Genomic DNA, 23,295 nt, shown 5'->3' with positions numbered 1-23,295 from the left:
CCACAACACACATGGAATGGATCACAGCCTTTTGTCATCACCAACTGCCTTTCTTGAGCAGTGCGGTGTAAACTTTAGTAGTCACAGATTGGATGTTTTTTTTTTCCCATCTTTCCATTCATAGCAGACGAGCACAATAACAAGCGCCTGCAACATTATAATCACCTGAATAGTAAGAACTGTCACTTCCTGAGCTTATTTGAAGTAAAAGATTTCAGCGGGTTTGACAGCACAGTTGTTCACTCATCAAAACGCTAACTTAGCTTCGGGTGCAATAAAATGACGCACAGCAAGTATGCAGTACACGCATTCAACTAATATCACCCACGTAAACACAAACGGCAATAAAAAAGATGATTAGCTACAACTGCTGCATTTACAAATGCCATTAAGCATCAACTTCCCCGAGCTGCACTTATCAGTATGCCTAGCAGCATTCTGTAAAATATTTGATCACATTAGTTGTTGTTTATTATTGCCCTGTGGTAGTAGTAATTGCGTGTTTCACCCACCTGATACATGTGCTGTCTTTTTTTTTTTTTCTTTTTACCCTGTGGCAAATGTAGGAACCACTCATCACATTCTCTCATAAACTGAGTCGACGCCGCACCAAGTATGGAAACAGACTACGTCGACACAAAGGGCTATAAACTCCTCAAACAGGTAATGCCATTTTGACAGGTCATCATAATCATGCCAACATCAGCACATTTTTGGGGGAAACGTAAAAACAGGAAAAAGCATTGAGAGATATATTTCATGATGCACATGAAACACACGGGACAGAGGTGAAACAATTAGATTAATATCAAAATAATTAATACATATTATAAATACTAAAATCAGAACATCTTACATTAGGAATTTTTTAATAAACTACAATTTAAATAATTAATTGCACATTTGGTAGCCTATACAATTTCACATTAGCCTTTTGTGCCCATGTTCAATGATTAACTATCGAATAAGAATTTTAAAGTACAATTGATGAACATGTCAATTACATTCTTAAATTGTATTTCACCAAGCATACGGCAACCTAATTTTGTACCTGAACGCATAATGGCTCATGACCAGCGTGAAAATGACCAGAGAAACTTGCCAGCTGTGTTGAAAATGTGGTTTTCTTCTGTTTCACAGCCAACCATCTTGTTTATAAATTATTTAAAGAGTACAGACAAACAGTACGAAACAACCACAAAGACTACGATCTAATCTTGTGTTGTAAAAAGACAGAAACACCAACACATGCGCACATGTGTGTATATATATACACAACAATGTGTATTCAACTTTTAGTGACTTTGGTGTCACCCTTAGGAACAAAATGTATAAATAGCAGTCAGTGCTATAGGTGCCAGTAGAGCCAGGTTTAATGAAAGCATTTATGAAATGAACTTGTGGGCTATAAGAATTGGCTTCTGGGCCCCCGAGCAGTCCATAAAGCAGACAACTGGGATTTCTTCCGGTGATCCGGATTGGCCACTCCATGCCGATCAGCCAAAGTCATTGTGCTTCTGTTTATGTTAGTACATATATCACATTTCAATGCCCTGCAGAACTGTTCAGTTTTGGAATCTGTGTTGGGATGTTTTTTTTTAATATTGTACAGAGATTGTTGTCTGGTCTCACGCTTGTGCATTAATCCTCGATGTTAATCCACCGTAAATTTTTGATACAGTATTGATAAACTAGGATCAAATGTTGATCCATGGTCGCTATCTCGATGATAAACGTGGTACCTATCGAGCAGTCACTCAACCTTATCACACAATGATCTGTTATGATACTGTATTTGTGGATGTATTGCATTCTTGCGGTTGATATTAATGATATTGATCGTGATATATGTCCCATATGAAATATAGTGCATATCAAAAATGGTATATGATTGATCTGATATGTACGGCGGTACTAAACTAACTATCTACAGTATCCATCTATATGAGGGTCTTCAAAAAAAGTATGTGCTGCAGCCAGGCATCGCCCCCTCCTCCTGGTGGGTGGGTGTGTTTCATGGTGGGAGGAGGCAGGAGGAGGATGGAGGGAGGAGAGGAATGCAGGGATGCTGCCGAGTGAGTGAGTGAGTGAGTGGGTGAGTGAGTGAGTGAGTGAGAGCGGATGTTGGCTGCCTCACCGTCGTTGTTGTGGAGGGAGAGGGAGGAGGAGGGCGCAGCCTGTCGTCGTCGTGGGAGCGGTTTGCTCTCTAACGTCACACTCCTTCTCTCCGTAGACAGAGGAAGATGAGGAGCTTCTCTGCTCTCCCTTGCCAATCGCTCGTCAACTTGCAGAGGATAAAATAACATTTCAAAAAAAGAGGAAAGGACAACAGAAGAACAAGGAAAGATGACCGGGCTGGCGCACATGCTTGCCTTCTGCGTGACTTTCTGCGCCTTGCGCGGAGCGTCTGCTGCCAACAACTGTGAGTAATTGACTGCTTTTAAAAAGGGAGGGAGGGAGGGAAGAGTTCACCTGTGAGTTACAGCGCATTGCCAAGTCTCCAAAAAAGGGGGTCTTTGATGTGGGATATAGTGTCATTGTGGTGAGAGCATCATCCGGCATGCAGCCTGATGCTGCAGCAGCAGGAGATCAACTTTAAAAAGGAGCACATGAATAAGTTATTTTAATCTTGCTGGGAGAGATGTTGATTAAGATGAGGAGGAGGGAACAGGTGGAAGACAAAATACGGCCAGGCATGTTGCTTTGCAATACATGTGTTAAGGTGGCCTGGGGGAGTTTCTTTGTGTGTGTGTGTTGGGGGTCATTAAGGCTGCATGTACGAGTCAATGTGTGCAGGGCTCATGTTGAGGAACTGCTGAGTGGCCACAAACCCTGCAGAAGGTTACTGTTATTGGTCGGGCTAATGATGCTCCCGCGGCAATGCCCCATTGTTTCCCGCTTTTATTTATCCCGTCTGCATGACTATGTCCTTTTTTCCCCCCCCCGTCGCTGAGACCAAGCTCAATTTTATTTCGCAGCCACTTTTTTTTCCTCATTTACACATAGATCCAGGTGTAATGAATCCCACAGAGCCAGGTGAACACTTCCTTGCCATTAATACAGAATGCGCAGATGCATCATAGAAAACAGTGCCAAATTTTAATCAAGCATTACCTTGGTGTGAGAAATTGGATCAATAAATGAACAGCACAGTAAAGTACAAGCCCTAAAACACCCTATAAAAATGATTCCGCTCCTCTATACAATGGCTGCAAAAAACAATAAAACCTTTATTACTTCTGTCCAAAAAGATTATATTTATAGTGTGCGCGTGTAGCTGTCAGATTTGCTGCAAAACACTCCAAAATTAAGACTGTTCAAAAATCTGACATTTCATCCATTTATTTCAGGGTCAAACATCTGTACATGCAATCTGGCAGGGGACATTTTAACATTCAGGTGTAAAAATAAGTTAATCGTTGTTATTGATCAAATGTTTTAAAATAGAGAACAATGGTGAATGCATAATGAGTCAAACATCTTTGTAAATGCTTGATGGTCACGCACTTCAACCATTCTATCTATCTATCTATCTATCTATCTATCTATCTATCTATCTATCTATCTATCTATCTATCTATCTATCTATCTATCTCCATTTCAAAAATATATAATTCAAACAAAAATATTCACCTAATTTAATTTGACCTGTTTGTTTCTTTCTTATTTCATTCTCACACGTTCAAAATAAAGAAGCACCACATTGTAGCGTCCCATCATAGCATCACCTTGTAGCACCACCTTCTCGCTTGACCTTGTCATGTCAGCTGGTAGTGGCACTTTGTGTGAATATTCTTCTGTAAAAAAAAAAAAAAGCTAAAGAAATGCACAATTGCAGTTGATCCCGTGATGCTTGCTGGACTGATGAGCCATGAGGCAGTTTTGTCTGTCTTAATTGGCCTGTTTTTTTCCCATGTAATCTTGGCTGAATAATTAAATATGACCTGGATTTAGATCTTCTGCACTTTACATTTTGGAAGCACTCACGTCATACATATTAGTGCCAGCAGGGGCACTGTTGTTGAGCGCGGGAAAAAAAGCTTAACCTTTTATTGTAATTCAGATAAGTTGACTTCGCTGCATTTAGGACAACCTGCAAATGCGTAACTCATTTGAAAGCAATAAGGCAACTGAGGCAAATTTCTTTGAAATGAGATTTGGGGTGACCAATTTCTGACATAAGAGCACTCAGAAACACAGCACAGGCATATAAAGCTATTCATCCACTTTCTGTACTGCTTAGCCTTCTTTATGTCACGGATGTGCTGGAGCCCATCTGAACAAAATGGTAAATGGCCTTTCACTGTCACTTGTATAGCACTTTCCTACCTCCAAGGCTTCAATACTTTTTCCTCATGTCTCCCATAATGATGCAGCATCAGGAGCAACTGGGGGTTCAGTAACTTGCCCAAGGACACGTTGACATGGACACAAGAGTTGATGATCAAACTCACAACTTTAGATTGTGGAGACACTGAGACATGCCATCTTTGGGCAAGACATTTTTGGATTGGCTGCAAGCAAATTGTGGAAGAGAACCACCTCTCCAGCTCATCCTTGACCTAACAGATGGATAGATATTGGAAAGAATGAACGTTGTCAAACAAATATTATTTCCGATGATGCATTTGTGTGGGTGGAAGTCGGAAAAGAGCAATCAGCACAGTTATATAAGCGTATATTTTCATCAAAGGCTGCAACTTTGACTATGAAAACTTAGTGAGGCTAAGATGACTTTAAAATACCATGATATAAACATTCTTGGCGAGAGTCACTCTCACTGAAAACAGTTAGAAACGGACGTTTGCGTCATTGTGGGTGTGAACACAGTCGATTTGCTTCCCAGTCAATGGAAGCGGCTCTTTGCATTTCTTTTAAATTCAGCACAGGGGAAAAGCACGGTCTACATGGCAGGAACAGAAACTGACTCGCTGGAGTCCATGCAGGAGCGTGACAACGTTTCTAAGGAACGACAAGAAAATCTCCACTTGATGCACTGAGTGACCAGCAGTTTGTCACCATGGCATAAAAGAGCAATAGTGCCGCCTAGGTGGTCATTGTTCATGCTTAATTTTTAAATTTCTATGCATTTATACGCAAGAGACCTACACATAAACTCACTTCTACATGAGCTATATTCTTAAAATATATTGTTTTAACCAACATGTTTAGGACGACTTTGTGATGCAAACAAAAAGACCCCCAAAAATGGTTGGTTTCCATTTCCTGTCCAGCTCCCTCTGCAGTATATAATATGATTTTAAGTTATGTGAAGCGGATGCTTTCTTTTAGTCACATTTAACAAGATGGTCACTCCACAATTTCACGTGTGCATCCATGCTTATATTACAGGGAGGGTACGTGACTTGCTCGTTCCACCCAGTCTGCCTCCACCAGACAAGTCTGGAACGATCCGATGATTTGCATTTGTTTGTTTCCTGAAAACAATCCCTTGTTTCCCACAATTCCCCGGTGTCATTAGTTTCCATACGTAGAAGCATCCTGTTGGAGGGAACAATGGCCCTCCAGACGACAAATGGCGTGGCCACATATTGCATTTATAGAGGATATTTTCATACAAAATCTGCGATAATATGATGGATGGATTGCCAATTTTCCTAAGGTCATTTTCTCCGAGTAGAATCACGCTTCACACCATTTCTAACAAGCTCCGTGTTTGTGAAAAATACCAACACAACGCCCACGATGTAATCTAATTTGAAATTTTAATCTTGTCATTGGCAGCTTCTTGCATGATACCCGGGGCAGAGATTCTCCAACTGAGGTGCATGAGTGAATTCCAGGGGACGTGCGAGATTAAAAGAGTAATGGCGGTGGAGGATAAGAGAAAGGGTTGGCCATTGGGAACCGGGAATCGAGTGGAACCAGGACCATTATTCCGGTTCTCTCGGAATCGTTCAAATTTTAGAATGTTGGTGATAATGAAAAAAAAATGAGTAGGGTCTGCAATCCTGCTTCAGCCGTCATCTAGTTATTGATCGACTAAGTACGTTTATTTACAACATTGAGTTAAGTTAAACTAAAACTGTGAGTAAACCCACAGGTTGATCGAGGTCTTGCTTGCGTTTCGCTCGAGTTCAGGAGAGGATCTTGAACAAAGCTAGTCAATTTGGTGAGCGGTGGTTGTGATATTACTTTGACGAATGCAAAATGCTATCTCGTTTGACGAGTCACCATTACCCACCATTACCCAACCTTTTTGTCCTGACAAAAAAGATTGTTGCCGGTGCTTGTCAGTTAATGTTGTTGTTGGCCTCTTGGCAATCTTCCTAACCAATTTTATTCTCATCTTTTCATCCATTTTGGAGGGACATCGAGTTTCTGGTTATGTCACTGTAGTTTGTCCATTATCTTGCACTGCGTTTTGGAAATTCTTTTGTACCCTTCCGCTTGCTGATAGCTTTGAAAGCTGAAAACCCTCTGATGCTGCGAAAGCTTTCTGTAGATCATAGTTTGTGCCGTAAGATGTGACTGCAAAGCTGTCAGAAAAAAAAAAAACCTTCTAGAAAAGCTGGAATTTCTTTCGGGTTAACTTGAAACGATGGCAGGTGTTCTGACTTCCATTTAATCCGATTTTGAATGCGACTGGTTCATTCTAAGCACAGCAACATCACATCACATACTTGTGCCACCATTTTATCAAAGTTGTTCATTTTGTCTTCCCTCGCTAAAAGACTGTTTTCTTTTTCATTGAGTTGTACAGGTTTAAGGTCACATTAATGGTGGAAAAACCTTGGTCTCGGTTTACATTTCACAAAGCCTGACATTTGAATGGCTGTGCATAGCCTTTTTTTTTGTTGTGCATGGATCTGGTGAGTTGATACTAAATTGCTGATTCCATTTATGTGATCCTTACGGGTGTTGGTGTGTGCTTCACGTTTCACACTTGCTTTTTTTTTTTTTTTTTTTTTTTTACACTCAGGGCTCTGAGCTCTTCAACATCATAATGTAAGTTATACCGAGCATTAGCCTCAGTCTGTAGAGGTTGAGGTGAGCAGGCTTTCATTTGCCTGTTCTGTTCTTGATATTTTGACAAAAAACACATTGCACAAATTTAATTAATACACCAAAGAACTGCTTTAAATTATGGCGCGGAAATGACATATTATGGCTTCTTGAATTCATCTGATGAACTGTTCACTTGCAATTATTTCTCCTGAGTTGAAAATAAAAAGGCAGAGACAAAAAAGTGAAATTCTGCATAGTGGCTAGAATAAACAAACCAAAAATAAGGTTGCTTTGGCTTTTTTTTTTGGGTGACCTTTCTTGTCACTGGTAAATCCCAAAGGTCCATCTATGAATACTCCCAATGTGACAGCACATGTTATGTGATATGACATCAGTGATATGTTGAACCATCGCTGATGTGTGGACAGGAACATGACTCCTGCTAAGGAGTGCGAATTTGGCAAGGAACTGACCGCTACTCGCTCATTTCTGACAGCCGGCTGCTTCTCAAATGTGACTCGTGATGGCGTCTGACACGACACCGCCGTGATGAATCGCTACAATGCTCCAAAGAGGTGGCGTGCCCTCAGAGTTGCCGGGCTGCAAAACAACATAGGAAGGAGCAGCGAGGTGTGAAAAATGGGTCGGAGGGTTAGACATGCGTCACGTCCTATCCGTGCCGTCTCTCCGATTTTGAGGGCTTTACAAAAATGCAGCTAAAAGAAAGCAGCAGTGCATACATCAGCATCTGACAGAGGAGCAGATCATTAACACCCTACTGGACTGACCTTTACTGTAATTGACGAGGAGCCAGAGAGTTATTAGACTATGTAGTCAATCAATAATTTCTCCCGTTACTGTCCGCTAAAGTGGAAATTGATTTCTGTTAGTGGGGCGGAACGTCGTCAAGACACGATGTTTTAAGTTAACACTTTGAGCAAACACTTTGAGCTAGGACCGTAGTACAGACTGTTTATGACAGTGTTCAGAATTATTCTTCAAAATAGACATCTGTTTAAATATTATTTACAGATCTGTTTAGATTGTTGCTAAACAAATCTCATACAGGTAGGGTAATTATTTTCCCATGTGAGCCTCATTAAAAAAGCAAAATGACTTACTTTGCGTGTTAATTAGGCACATTGGGGGAAAAGGAAGCTACAAAGCGTTGAATAAATACAATGCCTTGTAAAAAGGATTTGAAAATGGACATTTAAAAAAAAATACATCAAACTATTACAACCATTTAAGAGCAATCGTTTTTAAAAAGGCAGGAACAAGATTTTGTGCCAGAAAAATCCTAAGGTGTTGGAAGAACAGCACTTTCAAGCCACAGATGAGTAGCAAGCAAGTATTTGAAGCTGCCGGTGTCGCTGGAGTCTCAGAACCTCTCAATGCACGAACCTCCAAAGGCATGCAGTCATGCTTTAAGCTTTCTCAACCACCCCTAACTAATCCCGGGGTTGGGCTGGAATAATAGCGAGTAAGATGATGGGCCCACTTCGAGCAATAATGCAAAGTTTCTAATTGAACATTTTATGCCATTATAAAAAAAAAAAAGAATAACCAACAAGAGCTAACATTGTTTGATACTATTCATATTCTTACATCAAAAAGACACCCACCCAATTCCGCAGTTGAGGATTAACTAAACCCATCCCTCGTCATTATTCGTGGAAATATGATGGATTAAATGCGTTGTTAATCTTACTTTCCAGAAGTGAAGATGTAACATATGGCACATGGACAAAAATAGTGCACCTTTTTTCTCTTTTGCATCACAATGAAACCGTTAGAACAGAAGGCGTAATGGAATGTGAACAAGATAAATTCAAGTCAGACAAATTTCGGAGAGGATCTTATTGATTTCGTACCTGAAAAGGTTAAATGCGACTTTTACAAGGCTGGTTACTGCAGATCTACTGCCATCCATAATTCAAATTTAATTTAATGCATCCCTGATTTAATTTTCACTGGGTGCATCCCTAATTTAATATCCACAGCAAAGTCATTGTTGTGAAAATCTCAGGCTACCGCGTCATTTACACATGATTGGTCTTTTTGTACGCTCCCTCTTTCGAGCACGCATTATCATCCTTTGCACAAATTAGCCAGTTATTTTTACTTGAAAGGAAACTTCCAGGTCAAGTTTATGGATATGGTTTCCGTGTGGCAGAAATGCGTGGCATATTTACACACTTGAAGTCCTGTTTTTCTTAATTGCATTAAGTTTTGATGAGTATGATTTGTTTGGAAGAATAATTGGTCCAACAATCAGCCCACACAAGGAGCTGTTAAAAAATGAATCAACATTAGCATATTGAGTAACTTGTCGTGTTTAATGAGGAAAAAGACAGCAGGTTGAGCTATTTTCTTCCTATTGATTTCACACTTGCATCGATATTTTAGTGGCAATTGGGCTAGCAAAGATTTCTTGACGTGATTCTTGGTGTTTAAAAAGTTTGAGAACCACTGTGACGTTCTTGTTAGTTGCGTCGATACACTTCTTGTCTTGATGCGGTTGGACTTAAAAATTGACCAGTGCATCTTTTCCTCATTTGTAGCCTCATTCAAATGTGTGTAGCGTGAAATCATATGCTTCAACTCGTGCAACATCTGTTTTTATTGCTGCTAATCGTCAGCTTGTTATCCCCCAGCAGACCTCCCTTCCTCACTGCAATTTGTCAAAAATATCACAAGATGTGCGGAACATCCTGGAACTCTTTTGGCAGATGCACTCGGTCGCTTATAAGCTCTTTGGTACTTCTGTCAAATATCCCACAGGCTTCCCAGAACGCTCAGTGTCAGAAGAGGGATCGACTCTGGGAGATAAATGAGTCGCGACAGTTGAATGGGCGGCATTTCTCAAATAAGCTGTATTGACGTGGAAGTGCTTCCTTGAATTCTGTCGCTAATTGTCAGCCGATACCTCAGCCGGCTCGCTCGGGCAGAGGTCACCCAACAACGAAGCCTGATAGTTCACGCAAAGTATCAAGTAGGCTCGTATCGGTTGCACGTGAGGGTCCGGGGGCTGCCGTGTTACGTGATACTGTTGCTGTGTCCTTTGATATTATCGATGCTGCGGTTGGGGGGGCCCACGGAGCGCGTGCACGCCGACGCTTGCTTGTTGTAGTTGAGATGGCGACGTTGTTATTTTGATTAGCACAAGTGAGGTCAGATAATCAAAGCTTGAGAGTTGTGACATTTTGTGGATTCTGGTGGTTTGCAAGTAAAGAACCCTTTCAAGCGTTATTTGCGATTTTCAAATGTAGTGGTCATACTTTGCGTGATCAAAAGTATCATAGACTTTTTTTTTCTTCCGCCGGATAATTGGTTGCTTTCTTTGTGCAAAGCGGCAGCTGTCGCATTGATTCTATGACGCATAGCGTACATTTTGTGCCTATTCCATGACTCTGTGGATCGTTTCCTTTTTTCTTTTCTTATTTCTATTATGCCAATTGATTGCTATCATTCATAACTGCCAAGGGGAGTCTTTGTATTGATTATATGAAACGTACAAATCCATTAAGTTCCCGATAGTAATCGGCGTCCTGTGCAGGCATACAATAGCCTTGACAGACGTCTGCACCCAACGGTCATTCTTAATTATTTTTCCTCAATTATTCACAAGTCCACAGCGCCTCAAAGTGCAGAGGTCGTGGGTTTGATTCCGGCTCCGGCCTTCCTGTGTGGAGTTGGGATGTTCTCCCCGTGCCTGCGTGGGTTTTCTCTCATTAGCCAAAAAAGTGCATGGTAGGCTGACTGAACACTCCAAATAGTCCGTAGGTGTGATTGTGAGTGTAAATGGTTGTACCCCGCCTACTGCTCAGAGACCGCTGAGATAACCTCCAGCACAACGGCGACATTTGTGAGAATGAAGGGTTCAGAAAATGGATGGATAGATATACACAACCTTACAGAACATGGTGTTCAGACAGTTGTTGGTAATGGATTAAGTGACAAGGTCTTATGTGGACTGAAAGCACACAAAAGGTTGAGAAAAACATAGTCCATTTAATCTAGTTGCTACACAAAAGGCTGCTCAGCAAAGCGAATGAATCCAAGAAACCAAAGAAAAGAATCCAAGAGAGCATGACAGGAACAGAAAAGCTATAGTACGTATGTGTCTATTTATTTATATATATATATATATATATATATATATATATATATATATATATATATATATATATAATTTGGTTTCATTCTATCATTGAATGAAGCAAGACAAAGGAGCAAAAATAACACCTGAAGTCACAGCATCAACATGAAATGTAACTAACAATCCCAAAAAGTCAATGACCATTAGAATTTACTCATGCGTAAACTGACAGTTTTAGCAGCGGCAATCTGCCACATTGTAAAAGTATACTGTCACAAGTCATTCACATTTAAAAGAAACATACTTCCATCTATAAGCATGCTGCAAGGAGACGGTAAGGGGCCGTAATTATGAGAAACGATCATTTTCATGTGCTTTAGAGAAAAGTATGCCCGATAAAACCTTGACTGAAACCATTATGAGAAGATGTAAAACGTCTCCAATTCAAGCGGTGTTTATTTTCCTCACATTGAATGTCTCCCGGGTTGTGTAATTCGATGCACAAAGAAGTGAGGGGGAAAAAAAGAGAAAAGGGAAAAGCATATCTTTGGGTCACTTAGAGGTTATTGTTATTTTCTTGGTTCAATAAAGGACTGCGCTGAAAAATGCCTTGAAGCGAAGTTTATGGCCGCACCTGTGCATTTAAGACACAAAATTGATCCGCAGGATTAGCCAGCTCCTCGCTTGTAGACCGTCTCTATTTTTAGTTTTCTTCTTTTTTTTCCATACAATAAAAGTACGTTTCTGGAGACTTAATATCTATGTGGAAACGAACGCTTCCTTCTATCTGGCAAAGAAGCATGTTTATCTGATTGCTAGCTTGCCTTTAAATATTCATTCTATGTGGGCAACGAGAAGCGTGCACTTGGGGCAATGCGGTGGCGAGAGCGTTCAAGATGAATATCCACGCTCTGTGACTGACTGACTACTCACAAACTCTTCATGCCTTCCACAATTAAGGGAAATGAGTGGGTCGTCTCTTAAAAGCCCGAGAGAATATTTCTGCACACAGCTGCAGCCACGAAGAAAAAAAAAACATTAGCTGAATGCACAGAAATGCAGACGCCAGCCGAGCCTTTGTTAATTGCGAAACCATCCAGTCAACATCTACCATAACAAGATCTCAGGAGTTCGGGTTAACAATTTTATTTGATTGTGTGGAATTGAATGTTGATACATTTTATCTTGAAGGAAGCTGCCGTTGATTCAACTACATTTCTACATTTTTTATTTTTTTATTTGGGGAAGTTATTAATAGGTTTTTGAAAAGTATTTTGATTAGTTTTCTTGAATACAATTCATATATACAATGATGAAAAGGATTTTTCTGCTGTTGGTTGAGTGCTATACTAATTCAAATTTTGGACATTTCAGGAAAATGATCATGATAATTAAATATATATATAAATATAAACTTGGATATGGATGGAGTTTTTAAATGGTTGATGTCTGGACAACAACACACCATCCAACACCGCAAAAGATGCAATTTCTGCTATGGCTATGAAAGGAGCAAAACGTATGGGTCCATCATCCGCTCGTCTCAGTCCAATTGAGAATCTGTGGCTCATCCCTAAAAGAAATATAAATAACAGTGCAGCAATTCTCAGGAAGGCAATTCTTCCATCCTCAAATGAGATACAGGCAGGAAACTATCCATGGACTCGGAAGTAGAATGGATGAGAGAATTGCTCTGGTGCAATCGAAGAGAGGCCATATTTTGATGGTTAAAATTGTTGTTTTTGTTTCTTTTTAATCTCGAGGCACTGACAGAAATATAAGAGATGTTTCTTTTCCTCTGAGTTCTTTACAGTTGAGCATTTGGAACACTCGATTTGAAGTAATCTTGCACCCAAAAACACCATCAACGGTTGCACAACAATCATCAGAGAATAATCTCACGCTGTAAAGAATATCATCTTTGGTTGCTGCGGACATAAAAGGAAAGATGCTCATGTTGTAGCCCCCCGCCCATTCCTCCCTTGACCTCAACCCTGTTTAGAACCTTGGGAATATCCTCAAGCAAGATATCAAAAAGGGTGGGAGCCACATTCATATCAAAACAGCAGCACTGGGAGGCAATTCAAACAAGAAATTCAAACAGAAGCAACTGAAAACTGAAGCTCATAAGATTATTGGATGCAAGAATTGTGATGCTCCTATCAAGACGTTCAAATGTAACTTGAAATGTTAAAATGTTTTGGATTGAAATAACCTTTGAAAATGCTGCAAATTCATCAAATATCTATTTTGAATCCATTAAAACAAATGTTTTGAAAGTAGGTCGCATATTTTGTCGGAACATATCTAACTCATCTTCTTTGCTGTCAGTCACATTTTTGTCAGTCACATTGTTTGCTGTAAACCAAAAAGCAACTGTATTTCTCTCAGAGATGCTAACTCACTGATTTTTTTTTTAATGAAGCTTCATTTGGCCCGATCTTGAATGCAGTCATCAAACTTCAGTAAAAAAAATGCTTTTTCCAAAAGCAACTGCAGGTATAAAAGCCAGTATAGTGAATTTTGCAGCATTTGGAGTCGTACGTACATTTATGCTTGTGTTATAGATTTCACTTGGTTACAAGATTTGAAGAAAATGTGGGGGTCAGCCTCAGAGGATTTTCCGTTATCCCCGAGGCTGAAGAGCAGCTTTGCAGGCAAATCGCCTTCATTTGAGCCATGTTTGGCATACCACCATGTCTGCAGATTGGAATGGTGCAGCTGCGAGGTCTTTGATCCACACAAATGTCCACTCGGTGACTTGTGCTTCAATATAGTTCGAAGTTCGAACGCAATACCGTTCTTGAAGTCGGATGATAGTCCTTAAATGCGTGAAACAGAAGTCACCATGCTGTGTGGACTCCACTTTTTAAGTCTACTCACTGACTTTCAGTTAGTTAAACAATACATCGTAAAGTGCTAATACGAGTTCACCAATCACTAAATGGTTTAGGCCCTGGAGACGTCACTAGGATGTGTAAAGAATGTAAACAAAGAAAGAGCTATTGACTCGGCTGGCCAAGAGAGCCCCGAGTGCAAACTAAACATGTTGAAGTGGTATTTATTAGACTTGATACAGCACAGGAATTAAGAATCAACTGCCGATGCATGCTGCATTTCGGGCTGCTACGCTTGTACGGGCTGACTTCAAAGCCTTCCAGCCAAGCGTAAACAACAAAACGTGGCTGCCGACTATGATAAGCTACGATTTGTTTTGTTGGTGACCTTTTTTAGGAATGATCAAAAAGGAGTTTTCATAATATTTTTATATAGACTATTTTGTGAAACCAACACAGCAATCTCCACGAAGAGCCTCTTGAGATGAATGATGATTTGTTGTATCACTAAAAATACAGATAAATATAGCGTGTATAAGTCTTTTCATGTTCAGTGCTGTTTTCTCGGTCAGAAGTTGAATTTCAATTTTCTGGAATACAACGCAAGCTTTGCTTAACCAAAGAATGTAGATACTTGTTGTTTCATGATTGAACTTTTATTCTCATTGTGCCAAAAGTTTATTCATATTTTATAATAATAGTCTTTATTGAAATTTTCCCCCATTCCATATTTTTAATTTATTTCCCATGCAATGTACGCGAGTTAATTATGTATCGTTATTTTAAATATTTAATTTCATTTTTCTTATTTTGCTCTTTTATTTCATTTGTGTAAAGCACACAGAGTTGCCTTTGAAATTGAAATGTGCTATGCAAATAACCTTGCCTATAGCACTCCCTGCCAGTGCCCTACGTGGACGAAAGTATTGGAACAGGAAGTAGAAAATAGAGAAAATGCAGAGGTATTCTCCTTTTTGATTTTGTCCTTTCAACGATAAAGAATAATCAAACATCAAAACATTCACCCTGGGAAACTCTAAATCACCTGTGATTGTTATCTTAGATCAATTGTGCAGCCCTGTTATGCAAAATTATATGTACGACGCTGTACGCTAATATGGACAAACATGGAGTAAGTAGGTCAACCGTTCAAGTTAACCTTTCTCTCCTTGACATCCTTGTTTCCAAAAGGCCAACAGGTGAAAACAAACCAACAAAGACTTTCGAAATACCGAAGACCGCACACAATAGTTTCCATGAATATTGACCATGAAACAAGAAATCAACCTCAATAAATGCGCAGAGAAATTGTTAATTAAAAAAAAAAAAAATTGGGGAGAAGGTAACTGGATCAGGGTCACGTAAACACTTGCGTTGCTCAATTTATATCCAGTCTTCATGATTGTGTTTGCTTTAAAGCTGTGCACATGAATTTCATGTGAATTTCTTATAAGAAGAGGTTCAACAAAGTGCTGTATTTCTTGATCCTTGGGTTATTTTAATCAAAGCATGTCACACAGAGCAGCGGCTCATTTTGGTGGGCTGTAAAAAGTGAAAAAGTGTGTATCAGCCAGGACAGACCTCCAAATACCATCTGTTGGCTGAAATGTCATTTTTGATCCTTGGGTTATTTTATTTCACACACAGAGCGGTGGCTCATTTGCATGACTGCCCCCCTGCGTGCCACTGCACGCCTCTAAAAAAAAATATTTATCCTCCATTCTATTAGGCCGTGTGGATAAGTATTAATAGTGCAAATACCACAAGCATCTGATTTTAGGGATTACAGGAAATGTCCAAAAATGTCCAATATGGCCTTGTACAGTGTTTTAATACTTAATCGTCTTAAAAAAAATCACACGGCATTGATATTTGCACTATTAATGTTTATGCACACTGCCAAATAGAATGCAAAAAACTACAAATGGGAAAACACTGCAGCTGCAGGTTACAAAAACATTTTGAACTCCGACGCTTTGTTGATGCTTTCTTTTAAATAAAAGGGTCAATGTCCATGTGAATCCTCCACGTATTCATCCAAATTATTTCCAAAACTGCTGCTCGGTCATCATATTGCTGTCGAGCATGCGCTCAGCTGTTGAATCCAAAGAGACAATTTCACGTCCTACATGTTCCCCTTTTTAAGGTATTAGCCATAGCAGCACAGACATGAAGCTCAGCCAAGACTTTAGGAAGAGTTGAAAACAAATGGAAAGCGAGATAAGACAGAGAGGCTATTCCAGCAGGAGGATCAAAAGTGGGACCCAGGATACTTTTGACAGATTACCAGCCCAGCGCTTGCATAATAACCCCGGCTGTGCTGTGTCAAGATGCCATGCCAGCGTTCTCATTTCTCCCCCTCGCCAATGAACATCTGCGAGTGCGCTTGCCGCCCCGCCAACAATTTGAGTCCTGGGATAAGACGGCTTGATCCACTTTAGTCACACTTGGAAATCGGGATTAGCGGTAAAATCTCTCGGCGAGCCCGCGCAATCAAACAGGGTCAGCCGGAATGCGGCGGGACGCTCCAAAATGCAACGGAGCCACACGCTGTCATCAGATGGACGGCCTGTTGCTGGGAAGGAAATAAAAAAAAAGAAATGAACTTGACCAAGACTAATACGGCTTTTTGTAGCCTCGAGGCAAAGGCCTCTCAGGCACGCTGTGATGGAGCGACGATTGTAATCAAACTGGCGCCAGTTTTCATTACACTCTGCCAGTCTGGGCTTGAATGCAACAACTCAGTTAATCCGAGCTGGGAAGTGGCTGCTGTTGTTCGACTGGCTGCTCTGCTCTCATCATGATGGGAGGTTGGGTGGGGGGTTGGGTTAGGAAGCATCATGAGGGCGGTAAATGCGGGTGGGATTGACAGGTTTGAATAGTCAGACTGAAACAGCTCCCCGCCTGTTGCATTGCAGCATGGGACGCTAATGTGCACACTCGCGCACACACACGTATACTCAGAGGGAGCGTTTTGTGTCTCGTTTGAAGGGTCACTGCATGGGTTAATAGACTGTTTGAAGCATCTGAGAGCTGGATAAGTGAGGCAGCCTTGTCATTTTCTCTAATCCTCGCTTTCAAAGCTGCAATGCCGACAGGTAAAGACGCACTTTGCACCGACGTGTTCCAGCGCTCACAACTTCCTGCATTTTCTACCCTCGAGCTCCAAAGTGGAGGAATCTGCAGTCAGGGGGAAAAATGTCCGGGAAAACAGTGCGGCTCGACACGGAGGGAGGACTGATGCATGGATGCAAAAATCAATAACAGTGGAAGCTGTAACATTGAACTCTGGGTTTTCCGGAATGCTGGTTTGGAAAGTATTTCTTTTTCACCCCTTCATGACCTAATGAAAATCTGTCACCGTTGTTAACTTTTTTGTTGTACAAGTCAAGATGTGAGCGCATTTGCCATTGTTGGGGGATGTTGACAAAAAAACTGAGCAAAGTTGCTCGTCTCATGTAATAAGGGCATCATTGTCATGAGCGTGATTAAAATCTCAGTGTTGTGCAGTCCATATATGGAAATGTGCGAGAAAAAAAAATAAATCAAAGCTTTATTCTAATACAGCCAAATTAGGAAGGTTTTTTTGCATCTCATTAGTTCCATCCCAGCTCATTTGCATTGTTTACATGTGACTAAAAATAAAAGTCACTGTTGTCACTCTCTTGTTGTTGTTCCCCGGCAGATAATTGCAACGGCCCTTTGGTGTCCGCACTCCCGCGCTCATCCTTTCAGAGCTCATCGCAGTCGTCAGTCAGCTACGCCGCCCACCACGCCAAGTTGCACAGGAGAGACGGTGAGTGGCTGTGCTGTGACCAGATGTTAGAAAAGAAAAACAACAAAAAATCTGCTGTTTAAACATGAAATTGTCACTTTATCTCTCGATCCCTTTCTTCATGCTAAAGCGTTTTCTGTGAAGGCATGCATTGACTTGAACCTCGCTCCATCAAGCTTTCATTACAGATGAGCAGGCGTGTCAAACTCATTTTCGTCACGGACCACTTTGTAATTACGGCTTCCCTCATTGGGCAGTTATGACTGTGAACCCAAATAAATGTTTAATTGTCCCATGGTATTATATTGTTGGCCACATAGCGCAAGTTCCTAACTCGTGTTTGGGGAAACAACTTTTTTAGAACACACATTGATATTGTAACAAAAAAATATAAATGTGGTCATGTTTTTAACGGCTCGCTGCTTTTTTATATCAAACCATTTGAAAGTTCCATCTGATTTCCCACACGTGAGGACGTGAAACAACTGCAACACTATGCGAGAAGTGACTCAGCTTAAAACCACAAGAGTTGACCAAATCAATGTTTCCATTGATTTTTACCGTCAGGGGCCGGCGGCTGGTCTCCAATGGCGAGCGACAAGGAACCGTGGCTCCAGCTGGACCTCAGGGAGCAGATGGAGGTGACAGCGGTGGCCACGCAAGGATGCTATGACAGCTGGGACTGGGTCCGAACGTACATGCTCTTCTATAGCGACACGGGGCGAGCGTGGAGGCGCTATCGCTCTGACGATGGCACTGAGGTCAGTGATTGGAAAATGATCTTGCGTATTATCTGTTCTCGTACAGCATTAAATAGCGTTATTAGCTCTGTTTGCTAATAATAATAAGAATAGATTTATTTACATTGGAAGGCAAATCTCAAAGTGTGCATTACAGCAATAAAAGTCAACAAAATAGCAATAGAAATAAAATAGTGAGAATTATATGACACCAGAGGGTCAGAGGATATTAGCTTTTAAGATCGCTCCTACGTGTCTCAGGGTAAATTTTAAGGTTCCATTAGTAGTTTTTTTTTTAATGTCTTAAGATCATCTAGAGTGTCTGACATACTTCTTTCATACCAAGCCTCGCGGGTACTGAGGTCCTCTGGCATCGGCCTTTTAATCGTTCCTAGAGATAGAAAAAAAAAAACTTGCATCTGGAACAAATGCCAGAGGGCATTGGAAACATAGAGACAGCTTTTAAAAGAAAGCTCAAGATTCACTTCTTTGGTTAGCTTTTAACAGATTTATTTATTTATGTATGTATGTTTTTATTTATTCATTTATTTCCAGCTTTGAAATGATTTCTATTTTATTTATTTGGACATTTATGTATCTGTTCATTTATTTATTCATATTTCTATTATTTCATTTATTCATTTTTTAAATCCAATTTTATTGTATTTTTTTTATTGCCTTTTAGTCGTTCTAATTTTAACTCCAGCGTCTCCTTTTTGGAGCTCTGCCCGGTGGGATGTCATGTTGCAGTTTCCCCAGAAGTGGGGATCTGGCGGGTGTCCCTGGTCCACCTCGGTGGTTGTGGTCTCTGTGGCAGCATCCTTTCATTGTGTGGATGGCTCCCAAAAGTTGTGTATGTGTGTTAATCAAAACACATTTTCAATGGTTATTTATGTAATTTGTAATTGAATATGGTTATTTATGTAACTTTTTTGTTTAATCAAACAAAAAAGCCTGTTAATGCCTGTGCCAGTGTGAAACTAAATCAATCATCCTTTGCGGGTTTTGGTGGCAAAAGAAAGAAAGATGACATTTAGATAGCAAGCCTACTTGAGTTGCTAACCTAAATCAAGCTGCTTTTAATCCATAAACACTTCGAAAATAATCCTTTGTGCTAACGAGGCCATGTGGCACAGCTAATTGAGAGTCACCATTATGAGAGGCGTTACAATCACTCCAAATCAGTTCCACAAAACGTATTGACAAGATCGAAAAATCAAACCCTGATCTGTCTGACAAAGGAGAGAGGTCTTGGCTAATTTCGCCATGGCGCCATTGGGCAATTACACACTCTGATAATTGGATTGACAGGTAGAAAAAAAGCCACAGGAGAACAATTTACCAGCCTGTTAACAGCTTTTGACATAACTGGGACGAATACAATGAAGACTGGATGACATATGCCAACAGTGGGGCTATTTTCTGAGGCCATTTACACCATTCAGAGCAGCACCACGAAACCTGCGAAAAAAAGGGAGATGCATAAAGCCACTTTGCACATCTTTGTAAAAAGCTGTTGCATCATTAGCCAAACAATGACAGGAGTTTTCCTACGACTTTTTCTCATGAGTGGGTAGTATGCTAATTGGTCGTTTTCAAGGCACAACAATCAACCAATATCCAACGTAACATAAACATATTTTATGAAAATGTTTGTCGGTAAGAATTTTAGCGTACTTTAACGTTTTCAGAACAAATAGATATAAGTATGGATGGACTGGAATGGGATCAGCCCGACTGAGTTAGAAAATGTCCATAATTGTCTTGTCAACTGTGCAATCTCATGCCTTAGTTCTAAAACTGACACCAGTGAATGGTAACTTTGGCTGTCAATCAAATGTGGCGATTCAAACACTCGATAAATCCCAGAATAGAACAGTGCATCAGCTTCCAATGTGTTTCGTCACGGAAAAACTCTCTGTTACATCACGGCATGATCACGGCAGAGCTGCCTACCTCACTATCTCATTTATGAGAGGTGATAGCGGGTCATGACGGCCGTAACCATGCAACACGTCGGGCTTCTTTTGCCGTTAGCGCCACTAATGATATGAGATGTAACAATGTGGCCAAGAAGCTGTGACTGCTCACGACGATTTCTCAGCGTGTCGCTCATCGGGGCACAAAAAGCCTTGCCAGCCTTGCCAACATGAATCGTACGCACAGGCTTCTTTCCGTCACGGTCTCACTTTGAGGGAACAGACTGAAAAGTGGTTAAGCGGATTAGATGTTTTTTTTGTGTGTGTTTTCGAGCCCTCCTCTGATAGAATCACTTTAGAGAACAAACTGTGACAAATGAACATGTAAATTTGTGGATCAGTCATTCTTTCCATTTTCAATTGGCCATTAAAAAGTCAAAATGTTACTGCAAGCCACAAAATTGAAAAAGACGAATGGATGTAATTTAAATGGATGTTTGCGCACGAGTCTTGTTAAATGTTTGTGTAATGCGTGCGAAAAATGAACGACACATCATCATCGTTTGCTACCTAAAATCCATTCAACACCCACGCTGAATTCTCTGAGACCTTTTTGGCCGACGCCAACTCGTGTCTGTCCATCTGGCATTTTAAGCAAGGCGCTCAAAGGTAAAGAGGCTGCCAGCCAGAAAGTGAACGGCAGGGCACTAATGAGAGCGCCCGAGCTTATCAATTATTCTACGCTAATGCTGAGCCAAATTATCTCTGTGGAAAATTAGCTCCATAAAAAGGCTAAAGGTCGAACCTTCTGCATGCGTCGCCGGCACACTTTAAAAACTGAAAGCAAGGACATGGAAAATTTGCTATTTCACTGCTTGATTGATTGATTAACTTTGTCCTGAGGGGGGCACCAGAGAGAAAAAGGCAAGGCGCCTGAGTGCACGAAAGTTGATGAATAATCTATTTTACTTCATACACAAAAAAGAATCATATATAGGTGACACATTCAGGGCAGATTTGACAAGCTATTGAAATATATTATATATATAAGTTAAGTATCCATCCGTATCTTTTTTGTTTAAGTTCTGTATTTTGAATTCCAAATAGTTCAAGAGAGACCACTATGCAAACGGAATTACAAAGTTTAATCAATCAGACAATAATGGCACAGCATTTTGTTTTAAGTCTTTTTTTTTTTTTTTTTTCCTCAACCGAAAATGCTTTGCACTGGCTTGGCTGAAAAAATATTTCACAGGTAGTATATCACTGAAAAAGCTTGAGAACTGCTGGTGTATCGTGAATAGCTTTTCTGTGAAACATGCTAATATTTTGGAACTCATAAAAAACGAATTCATACAAAGGCTAAGGAAGAATAGAATGACTTCACTAGTAAACTTGTTTTTATGGAACACACTCAAAGAGCAGAACATTATTTTTACTAATCGCAAAACATTAAGCAGCAATTGCAATTGGGGTGAAAAAAAAACAACCCCAAAACAAAAACATAAAAGCAATTAAAGAGAATAAGCACGATGTCAGATAGGTAGGCTGAATGTTTCCCTCCTCCTCTGTGTCTTCTTCTTATTGGAGTAATTATTAAGCCTGTCTTTTCCACTCTTCTCCCCAATGGGAAATGTGAAAAACCTAATGAACCACTCTGTTGGAATAACTGCAATGCAGGCACCAAACTATTGCACTTAACAACAATGAGTCATTAGCATTTTACTGCAACACAAGCACACCCCAGACAAGTCCATCTGAGCATAAGCCGCCTCTTTTTTTGGTGTAAAATGCTGGTAACATTTTAAATTTAACAGCATCTTTATTTTTACTAAACTGTCTGATTATGAAGAACAATAATTCCCCAATTAGCAGATGTTTAATGTACAACATGTATACATCATTTTTGGCCACTTCCTGTCGGCACTAGGTGGCGCTGCAACCGATAATAGAAGTTGTTTGAAGCGTAAAAGAGTTTTGATTGACACTAAGATATGAAATTGACCATATTCGAAGTTATTAACATTATATTATTATAGTATCAAATTTACAGTTATTTGTACATGTTAGCTAAATTGGCTAATAATAATTTAACTCTCTTTATGAAGACCAAATATTGCAGGTAATTTTGCATTGATAGCTGATTTGGAACTTAAGTTGACAATTTGGCTCAGGTATGATGCCCGGAACCAAAATCTGCAATGTACGTTTCCCGGATAGCATTTTTGTGAATCCTGTAATAATGAATATATGCCGGATTTTAAATCGGTCGAACCTTTGGCCAAGGACTAATATTTCTGCCCTTAATAAAACATACTTGCCCGAATACAGTGCATGTTCTTCCCAAATTGTTATTGTTTCAAAGCCAGACAAAAGGGAACAAAGCTGTTTTCACAGAATGGGTTCCTCATGCCTCCATACATGCAGTCTGGTTGTTGCGGCCGAGTGTGAAAAAAAAAAAAAAAAAACGAAAGACGGCCAAATATTTTTCCACAGAATTGGGGTGCATAAACAGACGTAACCCCGCAGTGACTTCATTATTTCTATTTGTGCGTGTGTCACTGTGGGACAGCTTCCATCCTCATTAACAGCCCCCCTCTCTCCCTCTCTGGAGATGAGCTCTCAAGTGTCCCGTTTTCCAGTTTTTATTTATTTGGACAAATTCATCCGGGAGCGAACCCCGTCTGCGGGCTGTGATTGACGCCAGACTATGTTCCAACACGTCACTGGCCACTTAAAAGAGCCGGAGGGAGCTCGAGAGCCGGGATTTCACGACCTTGCCGAGAGTCAAATCACTACGTGCACACATTTCCCTAGAGAACCTCTATACAGTAGCTAACACTAAACCACCATTAGAGTGAAAACATCAAATAAGGCTTTTGAAATATATACTGTGGTGTTTCCAATGCATTGCTGGAGGGAAATAAGCCACGGCAGAGGATTTAAGGTCAAA

At 40.3% G+C, this 23,295-nt stretch overlaps 1 protein-coding gene across 1 annotated transcript in view; it reads left to right on the top strand.

Annotated features, from left to right (window-relative positions):
• The first annotated feature begins 2,275 nt into the window (after positions 1-2,275).
• Positions 2,276-23,295, top strand: part of LOC119115157 (contactin-associated protein-like 5) — a 63,890-nt gene continuing 42,870 nt past the window's right edge. Inside the window, exons 1-3 of the mRNA XM_037239427.1 lie at positions 2,276-2,422; positions 17,594-17,704; positions 18,251-18,444. Coding sequence (XP_037095322.1) covers positions 2,347-2,422; positions 17,594-17,704; positions 18,251-18,444 — 381 coding nt within the window. The 5' untranslated portion in view covers positions 2,276-2,346. The remainder of the gene's footprint in view (positions 2,423-17,593; positions 17,705-18,250; positions 18,445-23,295) is intronic.

This window comes from Syngnathus acus, chromosome 21, assembly GCF_901709675.1.
Source record: "Syngnathus acus chromosome 21, fSynAcu1.2, whole genome shotgun sequence".
In the NCBI taxonomy this organism is placed as follows: domain Eukaryota; kingdom Metazoa; phylum Chordata; class Actinopteri; order Syngnathiformes; family Syngnathidae; genus Syngnathus; species Syngnathus acus.
This window is presented reverse-complemented; position numbering and strand designations above follow the sequence as displayed.